The 25505-nt window shown below is 49.9% G+C and overlaps 1 protein-coding gene across 1 annotated transcript in view; it reads left to right on the forward strand.

Moving 5' to 3' along the window:
• Positions 1-25505, forward strand: part of LOC142296212 (sulfotransferase 6B1-like) — a 78300-nt gene that overhangs the window by 46620 nt on the left and 6175 nt on the right. The window contains exon 4 of the mRNA XM_075339541.1: positions 17602-17728. Coding sequence (XP_075195656.1) covers positions 17602-17728 — 127 coding nt within the window. The remainder of the gene's footprint in view (positions 1-17601; positions 17729-25505) is intronic.

Below are 25505 nucleotides of genomic sequence, written 5' to 3' on the forward strand. Positions count from 1 at the left end.
GGAGCGGCGGTGAGTAGCGCGATCAGCTGAGCTGTCACTGAGGTTACCCGCGGCCACCGCTGCATCCACCGCTGGATCCAGTGACAGCGGGTAACCTCAGTGACAGCTCAGCCGATCGCGCGGCTGTCTTCATTAGCTGCGTGGAGGTGACAGGAGCGGCGGTGTCTTCTGCTGCTCCTGTCACCTCCATGCAGCAGAGCTGGAAGCAACGCTGGAGGTCCGTGGATTACGCCGGACAAGGAGGGCTTTTTGGGGCTGATTAAATTGGTGATGAGGCAATGTGTTTGTGTTTTTTATTTCTAATAAAGGATTTTTTTTCGGGTGTGTGTGTTTATTTACTGTAATTTACAGATTAATCATGGAAGGAATCTCGGGGAGACGCCTGACATGATTAATCTAGGACTTATTGGCAGCTATGGGCTGCCAATAACTCCTTATTACCCCGATTTGCCAACGCACCAGGGCAAATCGGGAAGAGCCGGGTACAGTCCCAGAACTGTCGCATCTAATGTATGCGGCAATTCTTGGCGGCTGCTGACTGATATTGTTAGGCTGGGGGGCTCCCCATAACGTGGAGCTCCCCATCCTGAGAATACCAGCCTTCAGCCGTATGGCTTTGGCTTTATCTGGCTGGTATTAAAATTGGGGGGGACCGCACGCCGGTTTTTTTAATTTATTTATTTCACTGCACTGTATAGACCCGCCCACCGGCTGCTGTGATTGGGTGCAGTGAGACACCTGTCGCTCAGCGTGGGGGCGTGTCTCACTGCAACCAATCATAGGCGCCTGTGGGCGGGGAAAGTAGGCAATACGAAATTGTTTAATGAGCGGCCGGCTTTTTCAAAAGAGGAAAAGCCGCCGCAGCAGTGTGAATGCCGTGCAGCGCCGCGCCGGGGATCGGTGAGTATGAGAGAGGAGGGGAAAATGACCGACAGACTGTGAGAGAGGGACAGAGATAGTGACGGACCGACAGAGAGAGAATAGAGACCGAGAGGGAGAGACCGACTGACAGAGAATAGTGATTGACAGATATTGTGACACATCACTCGTTTCCAGTGTTTTAAGTCCCCTTTACACACTGAGACTTTGCTGCACAGCGGGAAACAAAGGACCAAAGAATGGTCCTGAACAATTTGTAGCGATCAGCAACTTCACAGCAGGGGCCAGGTCGCTGATGTGTTTCACACACTGCAATGTCGCTGGGGAGGTCGCTATTACGTCACAAAACCGGTGATGTTACAGCGATGTCGTTTGCGATGTTGCAGTGTGTAAAGCCACCTTAAGAGCTCTGTATAGATCCTGTCGCAGGACTTAGGCGGGCTTTGCACGTTGCGACATCGAAAGCCGATCCTGCGATGTCGCACGCGATAGTCCCCGCCCCCGTCGCAGGTACGATATCTTGTGATAGCTGGCGTAGCGAAAATTATCGCTACGCCAGCTTCACATGCACATACCTGCCCTGCGACCGTCGCTCTGGCCGGCGACCCGCCTCCTTCCTAAGGGGGAGGGTCGTGTGGCGTCATAGCGGCGTCACACGGCAGGCGGCCAATAGCGGCAGAGGGGCGGAGATGAGCAGGATGTAATCATCCCGCCCACCTCTTTTCTTCCGTATAGCCGCCGGCGGCAGGTAAGGAGATGATCCTCGCTCCTGCGGCTTCACACACAGCGATGTGTGCTGCTGCAGGAACGAGGAACAACATCGTACCTGTCGCGGCACCGGCATTATGGAAATGTCGGTGAATGCAACGATGATACGATAACGACGTTTTTGCGCTCGTTCATCGTATCATCTAGCATTTACACAGTACGATGTCGAAAGTGACGCCGGATGTGCGTCACTTTCGATTTGACCCCACCGACATCGCACGTGCGATGTTGCAACGTGCAAAGCCGCCCTTAAAGTTCTGAACAACCTTTTCATAGAGAGACATAAACTAATGTTTTTATTTTATATATGTACAAATTAAAATATCCCAGCATTTCTCTGTTAAAATGGGATCAAGTATTTTATTACAATTAGAAAAATAACTAAATAAATATCCTGTGTGTCTCAAGACTTTAGCCATGTTCCTTCTCAACCACCATTTCTGTAGGACAACTGGCTGCAGTAGAAACCTCCCTGTTGAGCTCTGTCTATCGTACAGTAGGAAACAATGTTGGCCTTCACTCATTTTAACAGACAGTTACCCTTCTTCTTGTACCTGACTATAAAGGAGGAAATGAATGGCAATTTGAGAACATACATTTATTACAAGAACACAGTCAAGCGTTTATTAAAGTGTGATGCTCATCACCCCTTCTCTTTTTAAGATGAGTGATACCAAAAGGCTAATATCTTCAGCTCGGAAAAAATGCCTCAAGGCCGAATGACCAACTGGTCAGTTGTTATGGACCCAGGTTACAGTGGTCCCTTCTCTGCCAGGTACGTTGGAGGCCTTCCTTAGTGCGCTTGTAACGCCTGCCTGGATTAACAGTCAGGGGGATGTAATGGACAGACTAGAGGGAAGCCACTCACCAAGTAGAACCCCCCCGAACCCTGAAACCCTTTAACCCCTATACAGGGATTTGGAAATACACAGGGCCTTGGAGATCACTACCTGTGGAAGGCTGCAGTCCGATGAGAGTAGTCGTCAGGCAGGGTCAAGCCAGGAATAACAGAACAGGGACAGAATCGGCAGACAAGGACGTAATCAGAAAACAGAGCAGAGGTCAAATCCGGATCGGGCAGCGAGGTATAAAAACAGCAGGCAGAAGGGTAGTCAGAAAACACGCAGAAGTCAGCACACAGGAATCACAAAACAGAATAGGGCGGACCAGGAGCCAGGAAATCAGAACCATCTCTGGCAGTGGTCATGTGACAGGAGGGGGAATAAGAAGGGTGTGGTGTCTTCCCATTGGCTGTAGCTGAACGCTGGCAACTTCAGCTGGAAGACACACGCCACCCACAGTCAGCCAACGGTACTGCAGATCCCAAGATAACCCAGCCCAGTGGATGATCGGAGCCTGCGCCCACCGGTGCCGCTGGCATCAACTCCTCTCCCATCACCAGCACCATCCACGGCAGGAACACGGCGTCGCCTGATGATCGGAGCAGAAGTCGCTGGAGCAGACTCCAGCGGTGACGTAACAACGCTCTGACTGTGGGTCGCTGTGGCCTGGAGCAGCACAGCATCCCTCTTTCTAGCTGTAATTTTCCTTGTCCCTTGTGGAGGGCAGTGCAAGCCGAATGTAGGGCCCGTCGGTACTTCAGCGACCCCGGGCTCTATTATGCTACTGCGCCTTGGGAGTCTCTGTTGGGACAGGCGGTGTAGAACCTCCTGCCCTCCGGGTTTACTGCTGGGCTGTTAGTACCCTACAGTCAAGGACCCCGGTGTCCTGATTCAGCGCTTGGTCCTGGAAAGCTTGAGCTAGCTCTCTTACAGCGACCGCTCTCTTTCACTGCTATTAGAGTTCTGAGTTTTCTCTTCCTGTTCCTCTCTAACCCCTCCCCAGCCCAGAATGCACAGGGAAACTTGCCCCAAACAGGACTTGAGGTCCGCCTTTTTCCCTGGATTAGGAAGTGTTGTGTGTGTGATTGTACCTAGCATAGAGGTCTTCCCGCTGCTTCCAGGCATAGTATTGCCCCCTGGTGAGGAGAACAATGACACTGTGGCTCCCATGACCACTGGGGTTTTACAGTTACTCAGTTACTGTGTATATACATTCCCACATAGGCTTACATTGGGGATGTTGCGCTACACCATCTAGCTGCACTCCCTAATGTCTTCTTCTTTTTTGCTCCCATGTGAGCTTACCTTTGAGGGATGATGCGCTTTATCATTAGCTGCACCCCCCTCTGTATTACAACTATTCACTTGCATTGGTGTAGTTTGCATTACACCAGTCACCCATTCACTTTATATATATATATATATATATATATATATATATATATATATATATATATATATATATATATATATAAAATGATCTCTAGTGATACATGAGATCTAGTGATTGAGGATTCTACATTTTACCATATGGATCATGCATATACCATCTTAGCGGCTTCCTTGTGAAAATTTTGCTGTCCTGTGTGCTTGAAATTCTCAAGAAATAAAGAAGCTGGACTTTCCTGTCTTAGGCCCCCTTCACACGTCCGTGAAAAACACGCACGTGTGTTACGGGCCGTTTTTCGGGTCCGTGTCCCGTTTTTGTGTCCGTTTTTATGGTCCGTGTGGCACCTGTGTGAATTGCGTATGCTAGCCGTGTTTGTGTGCAGAACGTCCGTGTGTGAGTGTGGAATTAACGTGTATGTGTACGTGTAATGTCCGTGTGTAATGTCCGTGTGTGTGATGCACAATGTCGTTTATAAATGTCGGCTGACAGCAGACAGAGTTGCGCGATGAGAATGAACTCGGGTGAACTTCACCCGACTTCATCCTCATACCGCGGCTCTGTCTGTGTCGAGTACTGATTAGCGGTCACCTGTGAAGGATTCACCGGTGACCGCTAATCCCCCGATTGACTGAAGTTTCCCCCCCTCTCTCATACTCACCGTTCCTTGATCTCCGGCGCGGCGCTGCACGGCATTCACACGGCTGCGGCGGCTTTTACTATTTTGAAAAAGCCGGCCGCTCATTAAACAATCTCCTATTCCCTGCTTTCCCCGCCCACCGGCGCCTATGATTGGTTACAGTGAGACACGCCCCCACGCTGAGTGACAGGTGTCACACTGCACCCAATCACAGCAGCCGGTGGGCGTGTCTATACTGTGCAGTAAAATAAATAAATAAATAATTAAAAAAAAACGGCGTGCGGTTCCCCCCAATTTTAATGCCAGCCAGATAAAGCCATATGGCTGAAGGCTGGTATTCTCAGGATGGGGAGCCCCACGTTATGAGGAGCCCCTCACCCTAACAATATCAGTCAGCAGCCGCCCAGAATTGCCGCATACATTATATGCGACAGTTCTGGGGCTGTACCCGGCTCTTCCCGATTTGCCCTGGTGCCGTTGGCAAATCGGGGTAATAAGGAGTTATTGGCAGCACATAGCTGCCAATAAGTCCTAGATTAATCATGTCAGGCGTCTATGAGACACCCTCCATGATTAATCTGTAAGTTACAGTAAAAAAACACACACACACGAAAAAATCCTTTATTTGAAATAAAAAACACACACAAATTCCCTCATTACCAATTTATTAACCCCGACAAACCCTCCATGTCCGGCGTACTCCACGGACCTCCAGCTCTGCTGCATGGAGGTGACAGGAGCAGCAGAAGACACAGCCGCTCCGGTCACCTCCGCGCAGCTAATGAGGTGAGTAGCGCGATCAGCTGCTGTCAGTCAGGTAACTTGCAGCCACCGCTGGATGCAGCGGTGGCCGCGGGTAACCTCAGTGACAGCAGCTGATCGCGCTACTCACCTCATTAGCTGCGTGGAGGTGACCGGAGCGGCTGTGTCTTCTGCTGCTCCTGTCACCTCCATGCAGCAGAGCTGGAGGTCCGTGGAGTACGCCGGACATGGAGGGTTTGTCGGGGTTAATAAATTGGTAATGAGGGAATTTGTGTGTGTTTTTTATTTCAAATAAAGGATTTTTTCGGGTGTGTGTGTTTTTTTACTGTAACTTACAGATTAATCATGGAGGGTGTCTCATAGACGCCTGACATGATTAATCTAGGACTTATTGGCAGCTATGGGCTGCCAATAACTCCTTATTACCCCGATTTGCCAACGGCACCAGGGCAAATCGGGAAGAGCCGGGTACAGCCCCAGAACTGTCGCATATAATGTATGCGGCAATTCTGGGCGGCTGCTGACTGATATTGTTAGGGTGAGGGGCTCCCCATAACGTGGGGCTCCCCATCCTGAGAATACCAGCCTTCAGCCGTATGGCTTTATCTGGCTGGCATTAAAATTGGGGGGAACCGCACGCCGTTTTTTTTTTAATTATTTATTTATTTATTTTACTGCACAGTATAGACACGCCCACCGGCTGCTGTGATTGGGTGCAGTGTGACACCTGTCACTCAGCGTGGGGGCGTGTCTCACTGTAACCAATCATAGGCGCCGGTGGGCGGGGAAAGCAGGGAATACGAGATTGTTTAATGGGCGGCCGGCTTTTTCAAAATAGTAAAAGCCGCCGCAGCCGTGTGAATGCCGTGCAGCGCTGCGCCGGAGATCGGGGAACGGTAAGTATGAGAGAGGGGGGGAAACTGACCGACAGACTGTGAGAGAGGGACAGACAGACAGAGAGACCGACAGAGAGACAGAGAGACTGACCGACGGACTCAGGGAGATTGACCGACATACACAGAAATAGAAAGAATAGCCGACATCACTAGAAATAAAAACACCAAACGGACACGGACTATAGGTATATGCATACGTGTTTACTAACGTGTGTGCACATACCCATAGACTTTCATTGTGTCCACGTGTGCGTGCTCCGTGCAGATAACGGACATGCATCCGTGCCAAACGCAAACACATACGGATCACGGACACGCACACACGGACATAATGAAATAACGGACGTGTGACCACAATCATAGATTAACATTGGTGCACGTTTGGCCGTGTCTCCGGTATATACGGAAACGGACCAAACACGCACGTGTATCACGGACGTGTGAAGGGGGCCTTACTGATAGTGTCTGCCATTACTATCTCTTGCTTTTACGGCATTCCACAGTCTGACTGCTCTAATTGTAAAGAACCCTTTCCTAGGGTGCCAACCTCCATGGTCAAGTAGTATGAATCTTTGTAAGTCATACATTTACGGTCACAGTTTTTAGCCCTGGTGCTGCAGTTTAAAGGGAAGGTGCCATAAAAAAAAAGAATAACTGAAAAAATATAAATTAATGTTTTAATGTCTTGTTTAAACATTTTAATGTCTTGTTTTAAATATATCATTTGTTTTTAATGGAGCAAAATCTGAAAAAATATCAAACTTTTTAGATGTTGCATTTTTAAACACTTGAGAGAGCAGCTGCAGAAAACCTAGTGTACAACTAGCTTGGAATACAACTGCAGTAAAAGTGGGTGGAATCTGCTCTCATGTGTCTGATGTCACCACCTTCCCCTCACCTTCTGGGTGTTTCCAAAAGGGAAGAGAGGATGAAACTTAGGATCACAGTGTGGAGCCATTATGTTGGGGACTGCAAAGTGATACTGATATGTTTAAAGTGTCGCCAAGGACACCTGGCATAGTGCTCGGCTGTATAATGTGCCCCACTGTATAATGTGTCCCATAATATACCATGTTCCGCAATACCGTGCTCTACAATATAGCATGCTCAGCAATAGTGTGCTCCATTATGTACCATGCGCCGCAATACTGTGCCCCATTAATATACCGTAGTTCTCAATACCGAGCCCCATAATATACTTTGCTCTGCAATACCATGTCCCATAATATACCATACCCCATAATATACCGTGCTGCGCAGTACCATGCCCCATAATATGCTGTGCTCCGCAATACCCTGCCCCATAATATCCATCATCATTACTTTGTGCGATGACCGGCGAGGGAGGGGGAACCCGATGCCACTGCTGGCACCGGGTCCCCCTGGCTACCGAGCCCTGTAGCAGCCGTGTGGTCTGCCACTGAAGAGTGCAGCTTTTCTCTCACAGAGAGGAGCCAGTTGCTTCTCTGCAGGGCGGGCACCAGGCCCCTAAACCTGCAGGGTCTGGTCGCAGTTGCGATCTCTGTGACTGCTATCGTTATGCCCTGGCTCTTTTCAGCTCCTGACTGCAGCCCGTACATTGTAACAAATTCACTACTGAAGACACTAGAATGCAGGCTGCAATCCAGACCTTAAGGAGCTTGTACATTCTAGGCTCAACCCTCCTGTCAGCCCAGTGTCACCGCTTGACTAGCGCTGAGCACAGAGCGGTCACGGGGAAAGTGAGCGCACAGCATACGCTGTAGTCTCCACAAAGGTGGTGGCGGTCTCCTCCCAGAGCAGTGATCTGGACTGCCCAGGGGGCATGTCCAGGTCACAGCAGGCAGCAGCTACAGTGTAAGAGATAGGGTCAGTTGTCGACTACTCTCTTATGCACAGGGACTGTCGTATTTGAGGTGAGTAACTGTCAGAACACACTGCAAATCCAAGATGACAACCCCTAGTGTTTAAGTAAAAAAACATAATTAAATAAAAACTTCCAGTTGCAAAACTTTATTCCTTACATAGTGGAATGTGTTGAGAACAATTTAAAAGACAAAAATGATCAATGTACATCAAAATTAATATCCCATAGTGGTCTGGATTTGGAATTATACTCAAAATCAAAATGGAAAATCAAATTACAGGCTGATCTAACTTCAGTAGAAATGCCTCAAGACAAGGAAAAAAGTGTGTGTGTGTGTGTGTGTGTGTGTGTGTCCTCCACGTGCCTATATGACTTCGATACATAATGTCCCAAATGTGCTCGATTGGATTCAGGTCTGGAGAATGGGCAGGTCACTTTATAGCATCAATGCCTTCATCATGCAGAAACTGCTGACACACTTGAGCCGCATGAGGCTTAGCGTTGAAATGCTTCAGAAGTAACCCAGGACCCACTGCACCTGCATATGGTCTCGCAATGTGTCTGAGGATCTTATCCTGGTACCGATGGCAGTCAGGGTACCTCTGGTTAGCACATGGTTAGCACATGGAGGGATGTGCAACCCTCCAAAGAAATGCCTCCCCCACATCATTACTGTGCCACTGCTGCTGGGTTATTGCCATCCTATGGCTCCCTTCATGCCTCATTGTGTCTGTCTTCTAGTAACTGCTCCATGCTCTGGACACTGTGCTGAACAGACACAGCTAACCACCTCGCCACAGCTCTCATTAATGTGCCATCCTTTGTGAAGCTATGGATAAAAGCACAGATGGGGTCTTACCAGATAAATGAAGTGAATTAATCGAGGATGAACTCACCTATTCGGGTTGTGCCAGTCACAACCTCTAAGTACGCTTCAGAAATGGTGGCTGCAGCAGCCCCGCGTGTGCTAAATTCAGTATCCGAGTAGAGAATCTGGGTGTTTACCGTGCTGTCGCCAGAATGTCCAAATGTAGATTGTATTAATAACTTCTTTTATTCAGGTCTACATGTTTCAGAGAGTTCAGTCTCCATCAGGACAATAAAAAAAAATCCTTGATTGTCCTGATAAAGGAGACTGAGCTCTCCGAAACGCGTGGACCTGAATAAAAGAAGTTATTAATACAATCTACATTTGGTCATTCTGGCAACAGTGCAGCATACACCTAGATTCTCTAATCAGATACTTCATGTGCCATCCTGGATGAGCTGCACTACCTTATCAACTTCTGTGGGTTGTAGATACAGCTTCATGCTACCTCCTAGGGGTGAGAGCAATGACAAAATTCAAACATGACCAAAACAGCCAAAAAGGTTGAGAACAGAGAAATAGTCTGTGGTCACCACTTTCAGGGACATCCTTTTTATAGGGGGTGCCTTACTAATTGCCTATACAGTATAATTATATATATTTTTTTTTTTTTTTTTTTTGTGTGAATCCACATATTGGCAATTATTTACTGCTCAGCAGACCATGCTTCAAATGTGCACTGAATAATCAGCAATAATTGTACAGTTCATATAGGCTGTCATTGTTCTCAGCAGCAAAAGTCTTGTTTACATAGGACGATAATTTACTCTCAGCAGCTCATCTTTAGGGTAAACCAAAAGATCATGTCACCCAACACATGAGTGCATTGCTCGATTGTCGGATAATCTTCAGCCTGCAGAAATGAGCATTCATAGGTTTTCTCGTTCATAATAATCGTGCAGTGTAACTCCATCTTAACTGTTTTCGGAACTCTTGAGAAAATGCTGCAGACTAACAAACAATGAGGACAACTAGATTTCCTCTTAAATTTTTAATAATTTTTATGTGCAGTAATACTTGAAAAGGGTTGTTTAGGATTAAAAAAAAAAAATGCTTCCTTCTAGAAACCGCACCATGCCTGGGTTTATGTCTATTGTAACTGAGCCCTACTGAAGTGCATGGAGCTGAGCTGCAGTAACACACACACAATCCATGGTTGAGGGTGGCACGGTTTCTGAAAGAAAGCAAGCATGTTTTTCAAATCTCGGACAATCTATTTTATATTTTTCTATGAACATGAAGTGACAGACAAGGCAGCCATAAAATGACGTGGCTCATTTACTACAAGTGCTAACACACAATATATTTAGCTTATGTATTGGCCAATGCATGAGATCCCGGTAACCAACGGCAAGGTAATCTCTATATATCGGGAACCTAACTAAAATGCATGTGCGGGTCAGTCTTTTTGATATATTTGTAGTGCATTTCTTTCAGATTGGGCTCTCTGCCCTATAACCAGGCTCTATTCATTCCCCTATATAGCTGGAGCCTAGCTGCCCATGACCATTGAGGAAGGATTCTCCAGTCGTGATGTCTGTGTTACCCCGCCATTAACCACCTGTAAATAATGTGTCGCCCAGGGAATGGGGTACTCTGTCCCAGGCAGAATATACAGTTAGGGATGTCACTTTGTCCGTTGCCCGGTTCCGTGTCCTGGGCCCATTTTGTAAGGGGAGTATTTACAGGGGAGATAAGAGTTAATGTTCATGTGACGCCACCTGCGGGCGATTATGGTTGTGGAACCGCCGCTGCTTAGGTGGGTACTCCTAGGGCTGGTGGTAGTGGCAGCTGTGATGGTAGGGCTGAGCCTGGGATATGTATGGTGCAAGATTAAGGGAGACCAGTCCGTGGATTGTATTTAACAGTCTTTACTCACTGTGGACCGTGGACGGCTGGTTCCGGTCCCTGTATTGCCAGTGCCAGATAGTGACTCGGTTGCTCTGTCCCCAGCACTCTGTAGTTGAGACCCGGAAGCTTGAAACTTTGGGGGTCCCCCGGCTGTGATACAGCAGTCTGTCTGTTTGGCTGGCAGTGTGGACCCTGTGGGGAGGTATGTGTCCGAACCCCGGTCCCTGCTTTACTGCTGATGCCCTCGTATCTGTAGGTCAGTGAGCCCTCACCGTGCAGGTAATTGCCAGGCCGTATGAAACTGCCGCCTGACCTAGGGCCCTGTGCCCGTACGTGCCCAGGTTCCAGTGGTGCTCCCTTGTACCGTCCCTGGGGTCTTGACTCCTGCCAGAGGTCCTTAGGTGCTCTTATGCTGGCAACCTGACTCCCGTGCCCCCGGGTCACCGTTACACGGACCCAGCAATAGGCACGTCTGCTCTCCTCCTTCCAGACTCTGACTGGCTTGCCCCCCTCCCACCAGGCTGGCTAGTTCCTGGGTTTGCTCTTCCCACTGGGTGGCCCTCCCCTTATCTCACTAACCCTTTGAGCCCTGGTGTGAGTGGCAACTGGGATTTTTAGGTGTGTGTTACTGTTGCTGGCACTGGTGTTACAGGTCCCAGGGGGTAGGTCCTGCATCCCCGAGAGGATGCAGTTCCCTGTAGTGCCCTGAGTGGCTCAGGGGCGCTACACACGGACTGCATGCGACTTGGTTCAAATTGGCCACAGCAGCCTTTATTACCTATTATTTACATTTTAACACAAGGGGGCGCCGTCCAATGGGTGACCCCAACAAATAACAATAGGTAACACCGTAATACCAAAACAGTATATAACCCTGGGTAGGCCCAGTCCAGGAACCACTTTTTACTCTAATATTCCTGGCCGCAACACACTGATCCAGAGATGAGGTATTAATCACCAACGGATTAATACCCCCAAACTTTTGCAGAACCCCGTGCCAGCAACATCCCGGAACCCGGAGCCACCATACCAAGACTGTCTCTCGGTCCAGTTACCATTCCCTTCAAACCGCCTCTGGACCAGACCTACCCCCCCCCGCGACAGGACATATGACTCCTTACGTGGCCTGGACCCGCCACACACCAAAGCTTGCTCAACACAGTCACGCAAGCCTAACACCCACAACTCAGAACTGATGTCATTAAGGTGCCCCCCCGTCACCCTTCTGATATTGGCAACTCGGTATCTACAAATCCAAGTGCCTCACCCCAATACCCCCATTTCTTTTTACCAATTCAGCCACCACCTTGTTCACCTTTGCCCTGGCTTGATTGAGCCACTGCACAGAACGAACCCCTCTCCACACCAACCGCGCCACAATGTCTGACCATACCACAATTAAACCCGGGTACGCCCTCCATAAACGCAACAAATCCACCTTGATGTCCCGTATCAGCTTACGAGACACCTGAGCTTTTAAATCGTTACCTTCCACATGCAACACTACCACATTAGGAGGCCTGGCCACTGAGCAATAGTACTCAAATTCCGGGAATACCGTGCTCCACATCATTCCACGCACGCCGATCCATTTGATCGACGCAACCGACCAATCCAGTCCCAGTTGCCGACCATCCGGACGTGCATCGGCCCACAAGGCCCCCTAATAGACGGACGAGTGTCCTAATGTCCAAATTAGGCACACCCCTACAAACAAAACAAAAGCAGGTTATGATGACATGCAAAATTCACAACCAACTACCCTTAACAAATTACACACTGCTCCGACCTTGTCCGCCCACGGCACTAAAGCCCAGAACTTGTGAAACTGAAAATGAGACAAAGCATCAGCCACCCCCGTTTTCAACCCTCGGTACATGTTTAGCCACTACGTGAATATTCAGCTGCAAACATTTTGGCACTAATTGCCGCAAATAAGTGACTACAGGCCCAGATGTCACCGACAAACTATTGATCGCATGTACCACCACAATGAAAACAAACCTTCGCCCAGAAAACTCCCAACCCTACAGCTCAACCGCCACCACAATCAATCGGAAACAACTCTAACAATGCCAAGTTCTTTACAAAACTACCCTGACACGTCTCTTCCGGCCAACTACCCGCACACCAATGGCCCCTGAAAAACGCACCAAAACCCACTGACCCAGCTGCATCCGTATGCAGCTGTAGCACCTCATTGGGCACGACCTTGTCCATCCATAAAGCACGACCATTGAATTGCTGCAAGACACGTCCCACACCAAGAGATCCACCTTAACCTCTCTCATAACACGCACAAAGTTAGCAGGTGACTTCACGCACGCGGTAACCGTTGCCAACCGTCTCGCAAGCACACTCCCCATCGGCATGCAAAATTCAGCTTCCCCCAATAAAGACTGCACCACCTTCAGACACACTTTCTTTGCCAACCTCACCGCCGCTACCGCGGCCCTCAAATCCAAAATCTTTTCCTTTTGGAAGCCATGGAATCACCATAGAATCAATTTCGATCCCTAAAAACCACATCACCGACGCCGGACCCTCTGTCTTGTCCCGCGCCAAAGGGATACCAAAACATTCCGCCACTTTCTTTAACTAAAACAACAGACCTGCACAAATCATTGAGCCCGACACAGAAGAAATCATCCAAATAATGACTGATAGACTACAACCCAGACACGTCCCGCATGGCCCACTCAACAAACAAACTAAAAGCTTCAAAATATGAACAAGAAATTGAACAACCCATAGGCAGGCACCGATCAACAAAATATTCCCCGTTCGACACACAACCCAACAGATGCTGACTATTCGGGTGCACTGGCAACAACTTAAGCGCCGCCTCCACATCATCTTCGCCATCAACGCTCCCCGGCCAGCTGCCTTAACCAAATCCAAAGCCCTGTCAAACAAGATGTAATACACCGCCGACAATTCAGGTGGAATGCCGTCATTCACTGACGAACCCTCTGGGTAGGATAGATGATGTATAAGCCTAAATTTATTCGGCTCCTTTTTAGGCACCACCCCTAACGGGGAAACAACCAAACCTGAGTAAGGCAGAACCTTAAACAGACCACCCATCCTACCCAATTCTACTACTTTTCCCAATTTTTCACCGACAACATCAGGGTGCTCCCTCGCAGAGCATAAATTCTGATAAGACGGCACAGAAGAACCAAGAACCGACGGGACTCAAAAACCGTGGGAAAAAACAGACAACAAAATGGACGCCGCTTCCGCATCTGGGTACCTATTTTGAAAAGGCACCATCACTTCTACCTTCACTGGTGTCTTCCCTTTTTCCAGCCCTGTCCCCAGCTTTTCCTTTTTTTTTTAAACACTTGGCCAAAGTATGTTCCCCTCTGCAACCTGAACACTCATGCTTGAACCGACATGCCGCTCTAAACTTGCATTGCCCTTCATTCAATTGCCAACAAAATCCCTTCTTCTGACTTCCAACACCTGATCCCCTGGCTCCCCATGAAAGGGCTGACTAGGAGCCGCCATCAACTTCAATATGTCCTTATGATCCCACTGCATGCCTGCATGCAAAGCCTTCCTCTGTCAAAACTGCTTACTGTACCGCAGCCAGGCTAAACCACCATAAGTCCTATGAGCCTCCGTAATCGCATCCATATACCCAAACAATGCCGAACAATGCTCTGGTTCCTTCTCCCCAATAACACTAGCTGGAATTGCAAATGCCTGCAGCCAATTTGCAAATGTCTGAGGAATAAGCCGAAAACGGCGCTTTTCCTCCTTCCTTCTCCTTTTTGGAATCACTCGACTTAACTTTATCCAAATTAAACTTTTCCACAGACAGCAATGAAAACATTTCCATGTACTCCCCTTTCCAAATCTTATCCCTCACTTCCTTTTTAAGATGCGCCCCCAACGGACCCTCAAAGCAAACATATACCTCGCTCTTGGCCTTATCATCAAGACGCACCACCTCATCATCCTTTTCCTTCTCCTTCTCGCCCACTGCCACCTCCACCTTCTCACCCGATGCTGCAGCCTGAAGCGCCCCTTCCGCGCTTGCCGCCCCTGCGCTCTCCATCGCCACTCTCCTCCATGCAGCCGCCGGAGCTCGCACCTCCCCTGCAACCGCCACTAAACCCTGCACTAACTCCAATAACTGACTCAAACTTACCATCCCATCTGGCGCTGCAGTACCCACAGCCGCCCCCACCACATTATTGCTCCTTGCCGCTGCCAGCGCCAATAACACTGACTCCACAGGTATCTCACCCGACCTCCGAATAGGAACCATGCTGTCCTCCACCATCTGCTCATCCAATTCTTCTCCAGCAATCAGGGCTCCCTCCTCTTCACTGGGACCGTCTTCCGCCAAACCGGATGGAGAAGCCGCAGCCGAGACACAGCCCCCGTCACGGCCACTCTTCTGAGCAGCCATGGGGGCGCTGCCTCCCAAGACTGTCACCATGGACCATCCTCTCTTCCGCCCCCCCCCCTTCCCACCACTCCCACTCCTGCCGACCACAAGGTGTCTCGTCCGTCATGTCTCCGTCCCAGAGCCGCCGCATTGCCCTGCCCCACGGGGCCGACATAAGCCTTTTCATGTTGAGCCCTCCCCCTCCGGGGGGAGACAGCTGCTGCCGGGAGCTGCACTGCAGAACGGAGCCAACTGTCAGGAATCACAGGCGACCTCCTACTCACCGCCGCCTCCTGTGCCTGCACATCACCTGGCACCTGTGCTCCTGCACTAGTGTGCCGCCCCCGTGCCAGCAGCCATCGCTGCTCGGGCCTGAACCTTCTGGGGGGTGGCTCAAGGGTCTACGGACCCGGGGGTCTCGTGGACACGCCGAATAAAAAGAGGGATGTAGATTTACAGGCTAGGCCGTAATAAGTTTGTGACGCTACCCACGGTGTGTGGTGAGGTGGGACACCACCGCTGCTGTTACGGGGCGCCCGGGGGAGATGTTGTGCAGCAAGTTGGTAACCCCTCCGTGGGTAGGGATGGTGGCCCCGGGACCCGATGGCTTGGTGCAGGGGATGGCGACCGCAGGAATGCTGGTGTACTCACTGTTAGTAAAACACACAAGTCTCTGGTAAACCAAGGTAAACTAAGGTGATGGTGGCCGGTGCCGCGGCCGATTGCGTTCTGGTCCCCCACCCGGCTGGTGGTCTCTATCCTCTTCCTGCACTGCTTTGTGTAAGGTGGACTTTCTTAGTGTGAAACTCAGGAGTCCGCTCCCAGCTGGATGTGGCCTAAGGAGCCGTGCTCGCAGACGCTGGCCCGTGGGATCTATGGGCCCTGGCGGTGACCTCTTATCCCTAATCGGTGGGCTGTTGTCTTCTATGAGGGACTTTGGGTGGGACAGGACCTCTAGTCCTGGCCTCAATCGGTTAATTAACCAGTGCCACTTGATTCTGGTCCTGGATTCAGGGTCCGAGTAGCCACCTTTGTGCTCCAGTTTCCGGGTCAGTTCCCCGGGTCGGTACCAGCGGGCTACAACCCTGTCCTATTTCACCTTGGTTCCACTGAGCCATCTTCCTGACTCCTGCTGACGGAAACCACCGTCTGCCTCCTAGCCAGTGGCACCAGGGCTCCTACCCTGGTACCTACCCCTAGCTCCAGCCCACACTCCTCTCCAAACTGAACTCTACTTAAAACTGCTGCTTTTCCCGCCCCGGGCTGCCTAGACCCCTGGGTGGGCGTGTCCCAACCTCCTGGTCACGCCCACTGGTGTCTTTCCCTAAGGGGGGGTGACCGGGGTTTCTGGTTGGCTGTGTGTTTCCTAGTGAGGGAACGGTGTAATGCGGGGCCTATCTGTAACTACCTTGATTTGCCAGGGCGTCACACTAGCACGAGTGTCCCTGCTGGCTTCAGACCACCCCTCCCCGGCCCCACCGTCAACAGTGGGGGGTATTGCTGGTCTCCGCCTCGCGCTGGGCGCGCTCCCGGCTGGGAACCACCGCTAAGCTCTGAAATCCAGACCGGGGACCCAAACAGGAAGTAGGCCTCTTCTCGGCCGCCGTGGCCACGGAAGAGTTTCCTGCCGGCGGCCAGAGCAGGCCACTGCTGATGCGGATGCCTGCCCCGCCGCGGAGGGTCCCTAGGGGGACTCTCGCTTCGCCTCCTCGCCCCCTCCCTGCTCTCGGAGAATACCTGCGTGGAGGCCTGGACCACCGCCCACGACTGGAAGTGGAGCGAGGGGATGGTGCCGACAGGTGAGCCCCGGCAGCCCGGATGTGTGGCTGCACTTCCTGGGCCCCGTGCACTGCCATCGCTGCACTGATCGTCTCTACCAGGGAATGCAGGTCCGCCACGGCTATCAGTCTTTGTCCGGAAGTCGCAAGAGAAGTTATGATAAACCCCTTCTCTTATCCTCCTTCGTATACTCCCCTCTTCCTCCTAGGACTCCTCCTTCCCTTAATCCCATCATTCTGCCTCCTACAAATCCTCCAATTCCTGTCACTATTAACCCCATCACTCCTTCCCTTCCCTCTAGTCATGTCGCCCCTCCACCCTATGGGTTCCATGGCTTTCTGACATGTAGTTTATTTAACTCAGATAGCGGCATTTGAGTTAGGTTACCAGTATATAGAGATAAACCTTGCCACTGATTACCAGGCACCCATGTATTGGCCAATAGATAAGCTAAGTATATCTTTTTTTTTTTCTTTCAAATATTCCTATAGCAGTAATGCAATATACGAGTTCCCTGATTCATTGTTATCATTTTACCGTGCAGCTGGATGTGATTTGTAGTTATGTGTTTTCAGCTAGCACCTGTTCACACCTATTGAATGTGCGGGTCAGTCTTTTTGATATATTTGTAACACAATATATTATATATTTATTTATTTATTTTTTTATTTTTTATTACAGATCTTGTTAATTCTCCGGAATCCAAAAGATGCAGCTGTCTCATATTACCACTTCTTAAACAACAATCCTGTGCTTCCCTCAAACAGCTCTTGGGACTCGTTTTTTGGAGAATTTATAACTGGAAATGGTAATTTGAATAAGAAATGTATTATGTTTAAAGTGAACCTGTCACCTGAATTTTCGCTAAGAAACTAAAAGAATCCCCTTCTGTAGCTCCTGGGCTGCATTCTAGAAAGGTTAATCTTTCTACTGTGCCCCCTTTCAGACCTAATCACTTTATAAAATCTTTCCTTTTGGTATGCTAATGAGCTTTGGCCAGTAAAGCTCATTAGCATACCAAAAGGTAAGATTTTATAATGAGCTTGGCTGGCCACGGGGGCGGGCTGTATTTCTTCCGTTATTCCCCCTCCTGCTGCTGTTCGCCGCCCCCCTGTGTTGATTTACATCGATGAGGTCGCCGCCCTCATGTTACGCAAGGCTCCTGAAGTCTCGCGCATGCCCAGTGGCACTATCACGGGACTGAGCGCTGTTCAAATCGCGAGCGCCGGTGATGTAATTGCACAGGCACGAGATTATGGGCGGCGCTGTGAATGTCATCACCAGTGTCATCCAAGTACCCGCCCATAATCTCGTGCCCGCGCTTTTTTCTCTGCCTCCACCGTTATGCGCTAGCGCTGGCCATATCATCCACGTTACCTATTACCGCGGGCATGAGATTATGGGCGGGTACTTGGATGACGCTGGTGATGACATTTACAGCGCCACAGATAATCTCGCGCCTGCGCAATTACATCACCGGCGCTCGCGATTTGAACAGCGCTCAGTCCCACGATAGTGTCACTGGGCATGCGCAAGACTTCAGGTGCCTTGCGTAACATGAGGGCGGCGACCTCATCGATTTAAATCAACACAGGGGGACGGCGAACAGCGGCAGGAGGGGGAATAACGGAAGAAATACAGCCCGCCCCTGTGGCCAGCCAAGCTCGTTAGCATACCAAAAGGTAAGATTTTATAAAGTGTTTAGGTCTGAAAGGGGGCCCAGTAGGAAGATGAACCTTTCTAGAATGCAGCCCAGGAGCTACAGAAGGGGATTCTTTTAGTTTCAAAGGGAAAAGTCAGGTGACAGGTTCCCTTTTAAATAAAAAAAAAAAAAATCCTTAAATACCTAATGCTGAATGCATCAAATCGACTCACTCATAAGGAGGTTTTGAACATTTACAATCAACCAATAACACTAGTAGAGATGATCAAAAAAAACTAGTACTACCAATGTCCAGCGTCCACTTCAGGACTCCAAGGCCACACATTAAAAGCAAGGGTCAATTGCTTCTTTCATTCTCTCCTACTTATTATAAAGGTGCCTGTCCACTTTGGTATGCAAATTTTAGACCTTACATTTTAACTCCTTAACGACATCCACCATACCCATACATATGTGACGCCCTGGACTAGTCAGGTCGTCCCAGGTAGTCACACACAACACCACACCCTCTCCCGATTAGGTGACATCAGTCAAACTAAAAACCTTGTCACCGCCCTCCAGGTTTGATGTTCACACCAGGGGGGCCGAGCCAGGTGGTAGGCTCCGCCCACCGAGGAGTTCACAGGCCTGGAGGCGGGAAAACAAACACGACTAGTTGTAGTGCAGAGTGGAGAGCAGTCAAGTTCACGGGCAGTCCTGTGTCCAGGCCTGCCAAGAGACTACCAGGTGGCTGGGTCGGAGCCCAGTCACCATTGGCAAGGAGGCAGACAGTGGTGGCCACCTGCAGGAGCTGGGATTACAGCCGGTGGAACCGTAGGGACCGGGGTCGGGCGGTGGCCCACCGGTACCGAACCGGGGAACCGATTGGAAACCGGAGTACCAGGAGGGGTACTCGGACCCAGTACAAAGCCCTGAACCCACAGGGCCGAGTCAAATCAACTGATTGCGGACTGGACTTTAGGACCTATCCCACACAAGCCCCGTTAGAAGACATCAGCCCAACCATACAGGGTAAAGCCACCGCCAAGGCAGAGAGACCCAAAGGGCCAGCGTCTGCGGGCAAATGGGCTCCTACGGCATATACAAGTTGGGGAGCGGACTACCGGTGTCTAGGAATAGGAGTCAAACATTTACACACAGAGGTGCAGGAGAAAGGCGGAAACCACCAACCTATACCGGGAGAAGTTGCAGCCGGCTGCGGGCCGCGTTCATCACTCCGTTTGGTTTACCAGAGACTTCAGTGTGTTGTGTCAGAGTGAGTACAACAGTTCCATCAAGCACCGCACCGCACCGCAACACTTCACCCTGCACCCCGGCCCTCGCTAACTGGGCCCCGGGACCAACACCCCCTACCCACGGAGGGGTCAACACCTAGCTGCACCATTACACCGCTCCCGGAGTCCCCCATACCTTCACCGCAGTGGTGGTGTCACGAACTTACATTCCAAACCAAACCACAGTGGCCCCGGCCATGGAAACCCTCACCCAGGTCCCGGCGTGTAGCGCCAACTCCCTTGCAGAGCGACGTGACCCCCGGGTCCGTGAGAGGCTCGAGCCACCACCCGCAGTACGAGCATGCATCCGAGCGGCTCGGCGGTCGCAGCCGAGCCCACGGGGCGGTACACATACATAGTGCAAATTGAGAAGGTGAGCCCGCCGAACACACAGCAAAACAAAACCGCGAATATCTGCTGCTAACAGCCATGGACAAATCAGACCACTTTCCACAACTCTTAACCTGTTTTAAATGCTGATTTCAAACTAAAAGCGGCATTAACTTTGCTCTGGCATGGTGGTGTGTTATTCTATGTGCCCATCAGTGTGACCCCAAAATATGATTATGGGGCTCTGCTGGATTGACATCTATTGAAGACCCCTGTGTTTGTCATTAGAGCTCCATTGAAACACAGCCTGTAGTCATGACTTTTACTATATACCACCATACAATGGCTTAGTACAAATGATTATACTGTAGACTAACCAAGACAGTTTAAAAAAAAAACAAAAAAAAAAAAACTGGACAAGTTTGGTATCGCTGTCCTGGTACAGAGTGTGGTAAAATGAATGGTGTGATTCAAAAGTACACGTTGTCACACAACAAACAAGCCCTCACGCGTGGCCAGAAAAATAAAAAGGTTATGGCTTTTGTAAGAAGGGGAGGGAAATAACAAAAACACAAACTGACCATATTGAGAAAGAACATAAATTGACTTTGGGGGGCACTGTATATTATCTTTTACAGCCATAGCTTCTTTAAGAGTAAAGGAAATGCTTATATTTTTCAGAAACCACTAGACTCCTAGGGTACATCTAAATGTATCAGAATTGTAGGTTTTTCAGACACAAATCAACAGATTTTTACATGTGTAGACATGAGGAGGAAAATGTTACCTCTCATCAATGCACTGCGGGTATTTTACGTGTAGTATATGTGATGAGGTGTGTGTTGTTTTTTTTTTTTGTTTTTTTACGGGAATTACAAAAAAAAATACACTTGTGAATTTTGCTTCAGATTACCCACTGGTCAAGAACAAAAGGTACATGTCCAGAATAAAAAAAGAAATACTATACATTTCTAAAGGAGAAAAAAAAAGACCTTGACAAGATCAACCATATTCATTAGCGGCTGAGGTACAATACTATATACAGGCAGTGATTAGTGATACCGTACCCTGAAAAAGAAACAAACTTGTTTTTAACTTTCATAAAATCCCTGATGATAATAAAAAAAAATATATTTATACCTGCTATTGGAGACAAAAGTAGATTGCTGTTATTCACAGTAGCTCAATGTTGTGCGCACATAGTGTATGCTTAAGAATAAAGTTTGTTACATCTTCATTCGGGATGATTGAATACCCTAATATTCGCTTCGCCAAATATCCGGCGAATACCTCGCCGCTATTCGACTTTTCGCGAATATTCGACCCCAATGTAAGTCTATGGGAAACCAGAATAATTTTACGTTGGACCCAACGGTGACCTGTGGTGACCGAGAAAAAGGCTGAAATCGATGGGAAAAGGCAGAAGACGTATGGGCACAGCCTGTAGAAGGTGCCTGACTGCATTTCTGGTGTCTTGGAATAACGTGGTCAGAGGAGCACATGGCGTTTGCGTAGTCGCCAGAACAACTCTCAAACCAAAGTAAAAGAGGGGAAATTGCTCAAACAGTTTCTAGAGCCTAATCACTGTAAAACGTCAAATCAAGCCCCGACCTCCATAAAAAACAACACTTTAGCATATGTTAACACGTTTCATTTTTCACATTTTTCCTTCTTTTTTGATTAGAAAGGGCTGTAAATTATACATTATATTGGTGTCTGTCTCACACAGGGGCATAACTACCGCGGTCGCAGCGGTCGCGATTGCGACCGGGCCCGGAAGGTTAGGGGCCCACGGCCGCCCGGCGGATCAGCAGCCAGCCGCTTTCTGTGAGAGGAGCTGCGCTGTTCTGCCGCAGACCACGCGGCGCGGCTGCCGCAATATGACCCGGTCGCCGCCGCTGACACTGGGCCCCTCTGCATGGTGTCAGTGGTGGCGTCACCACGCTCCCGTCACTCACCGCGCTCCTGTCACTCACCGCGCTCCCGTCACTCACCGCGCTCCCGTCACGCACAGCGTTACCGTCACTGCGCTCCCGTCACCGCGCACTGCTTTGATATTGCATAGAGCGGCCGGCGCTATGCATCATCAGTCTTCCCCCGTGCCTGCGCGGTGACGTCACTCCTGTGCGACTGCTGTGTGTGGTGAGAGCACAGGAGGACGCCGACCGTAGCCACGGGGGAACGAGGACAGAAGTGAGGATGGCAGTGAAACAACTAGAGGTGAGGACAGAACTGCGGTGGAAGGGGAAGAGAGGTGAGTTTTTTTTTTTTTTTTTTATAAATCAGTGAGTACACGGGGAGGCTGGCTGCAGGACACATGGAGGCCCTGAGGAGCCTTTTTGCGGATTATGGGCACATTCTCCTCTGCACTGCTGCTCTCGCAATCCATGCCACCCGTCCATGTTGGATCAGTCACCTCATCATCGACCAGGTCGTCTTCAGATTCCTGAAAGTCAACATCTTTGGTAATGGAGGTTTCAGGCTAACGTGAGGGTAACTGTGTCTCATCATCCTCCAACACTTCCACCTGATTGCCCAGCATGTCACAGCCAACAACATGGCTTTCTTCTGGCCTTGGATGCTCAAAGATCTGTGCATCACTGCACTCCACGGCCGCACCTGCATTGGTGGTGTTGCGCGGTGAGCAGCAAGAAAGGTCAAAGGGTCCCGTAAACAGTTCCTCAGAGTAACCTGCTTTGGGGTCATATGTTTCCTTAGAATACTGATGTTGTGAGGAAGGAGGACCAGGCTGAGGATTCGATGGGCCAACCTCTGGGCTACACAAGTCTGTCTGTGTGGACCCTTGGGATTTGCTACTCGACAAGTAACTGGAGGTATTTTCTGCTAGCCAACTCGTTACCTGTTCGCACTGTTCAGGGCGCAAGAGTGGTTTCCCACATAGACAAGAAAATTGCCATAGGAAGACAGAGTTAGATAAAGCAGGAACCTTTTTCTTTGGCTCAGTCACACTGCTTGGGTGACCACCACTGTCACTACCACCTCGTCCACTGTCCTTACCGCCTCTTTTTTCCCATTTTTTTTTGCTTGATTATTTGAAGATGAATACTGTATCGTGACCTTTTGTACAGGCAGTGGAACGACACGGATGCCGGGTTGTTAAACTTGTGTTAATAGTTTCCCATGATAGCTGTTTCTGTAAGTCTAAACACCGCAAGGTACCTTTATTGGACAAAGTACCTCTTGGGAGGAGTCGACAAAGATGTTGTGAATCTCTTTCAGCCCTAAAAGAAAATGGAGTTTGACACCACTATTATTTTAGTATTGGTTTTTGGCACTCAGACTGTGTTTAAGTAAGAGCAGGGCACTATGTAGGTTCTGTAAGATCTGAAGACACCACCAGTATGCTAGGTTGCTGCTAGAAAGGTATTAGCCTTCAGGCAGAAGTAGAGCCACTAACACCAAGTATCAATTAAAATTTTGAAACACTGACACTGTGTGTTAGTGTTGCAGACGGGGGCCAGACCACTGCAAGGGGGTGCTCAGATCTGGGTTCGTTACTGTGGTCCAAGTGGTAGCCGGACCCGGACTCGTGCGGCCGTCCGTCCTCACAACCGTAGGAAGGGTGTATTTACAGGGGAAAAGTTTGTCAGTGACGCCACCCGTGGGTTGCGGTGAGAGTTGGTTGTACCGCTGCTGCCTGGATGTGGGACGCCCAGGACTGATAGAGTGGGGCAGCAGGAGGGTATCCCCCCTCCTCGGGTAGGGGAGGTGTTGTCCCGAGACCCAGGTGTACGGGGAAGTATGCTGCAGAGAGTGTCATGGAGGGCTGGACCGGGCAAGAATGGTGTACTCACCGTTCCAAGAAAATTCACACAGAGTCCAATAGTAAACCAAATTGCCAGTGACCGGTAACCTCCGGCAGTTGTATTCAGGTCCCACACCTTGGTACAGCAAACAGGGTTGCCTTCCTCCTGCACTCAGTATTTGTGTCTTCAACAGGACATCGCTTGAAATGATGGAAGTCCACTCCCAGTAACTTTGTATGTTGGGAGCTGTGGCCTGCAAAATCTGACCCGTGGGATCTCTGTGGGTTCTGGTGGACACCCTATCCCCCGCACTGGGCTTCCGTCTCTCTCTCTGGGCTTGCTGGTGGGACAAGACGTGGAATCTTGTCCCCGGCTGGCTAATTGACAAGGGGCTTGAAACCACCTCGCTCTAGGGTCCAGGCACCCCGACTGTGCACGACCTTTGGACCGGATTCTTGCTGTCGGCACCGGCGGGCTACAACCCTGCCCCGGTCCACTTAAGGTCTCCCGCGACCGCATCTCCGTCACCTGTGGCCCTGTCTGCTGTCTGTCACCTAGTCAGTAGTCTGGCAGTCCAGGGGCCCCAACCCCTGACTCCGCTGTCACTCCACACTCCTCTCTCTTCAACTGTCAGTACTCGTCTGTGTTTCCCTCCCCTGACACCTCAGGACCCCTAGGTGGGTGCTCTCATCCGCCTGGTCCCACCCACTGGTGTGTCCCTATTATCATGGGGGGTGATTAGGCTTTGCTGGCCGGTGTTGTGTACCTGGGTGTGGGTTTGTGTTGGTATGCCAAGGAGGATGGAGTCCTGCACCTGGAAGATCTGTGCAGTCTCTGTGACATCCTGGTTTTGCCAGGGCGTCACATTAGTTGCAGCAGGCCACTATCTAAGTTCTGTAAGATATGAACCCACCACCAGGATGCTATAATATTATGGTATTTGGCTTCAGGCAGAACTACAGGCAGTGACAGCAATTTTTTTTTTTTTTTTGTAGCAGAAGGGTACTATAGAGTTTATGTGCGCTATGAAGCCAACACCGCAACTGTGCTGGTATGAATTGAGATGGTGGCTGACAGGCACTACACTACACCTGAACCTGTTGTTTTGTGAATTTTGGGACCTTTTTTAGAAAGTTGTAATCCCTATTCCTAGTAGAACACACACAAGGGATGCTAGCGATGGCGAGCGTGATTGTACCCGCCCCTATCGTTATGCCGATATGTGAAGATCGCTGCCGTAGCGAACATTATCGCTATGGCAGCGTCACACGTACTTACCTGCTCGGCGACGTCGCTGTGACCGGCGAACCGCCTCCTTTCTAAGGGGGCGGTTCGCTCGGCATCACAGCGACGTCACTAAGTGGCCGCCCAATCAAAGCGGAGGGGCGGAGATGAGCGGGACGAACATCCCGCCCACCTTCTTCTTTCCTCATTGCTGGCGTGTGGCAGGTAAGGAGAGGTTCCTCGTTCCTGCAGCGTCACACGCAGCGATGTGTGCTGCTGCAGGGACGAGGATCAACTTCGCCCAAGCGACAGCAGCAATAATTGGGA

Source organism: Anomaloglossus baeobatrachus, chromosome 3, assembly GCF_048569485.1.
Source record: "Anomaloglossus baeobatrachus isolate aAnoBae1 chromosome 3, aAnoBae1.hap1, whole genome shotgun sequence".
NCBI lineage: Eukaryota > Metazoa > Chordata > Amphibia > Anura > Aromobatidae > Anomaloglossus > Anomaloglossus baeobatrachus.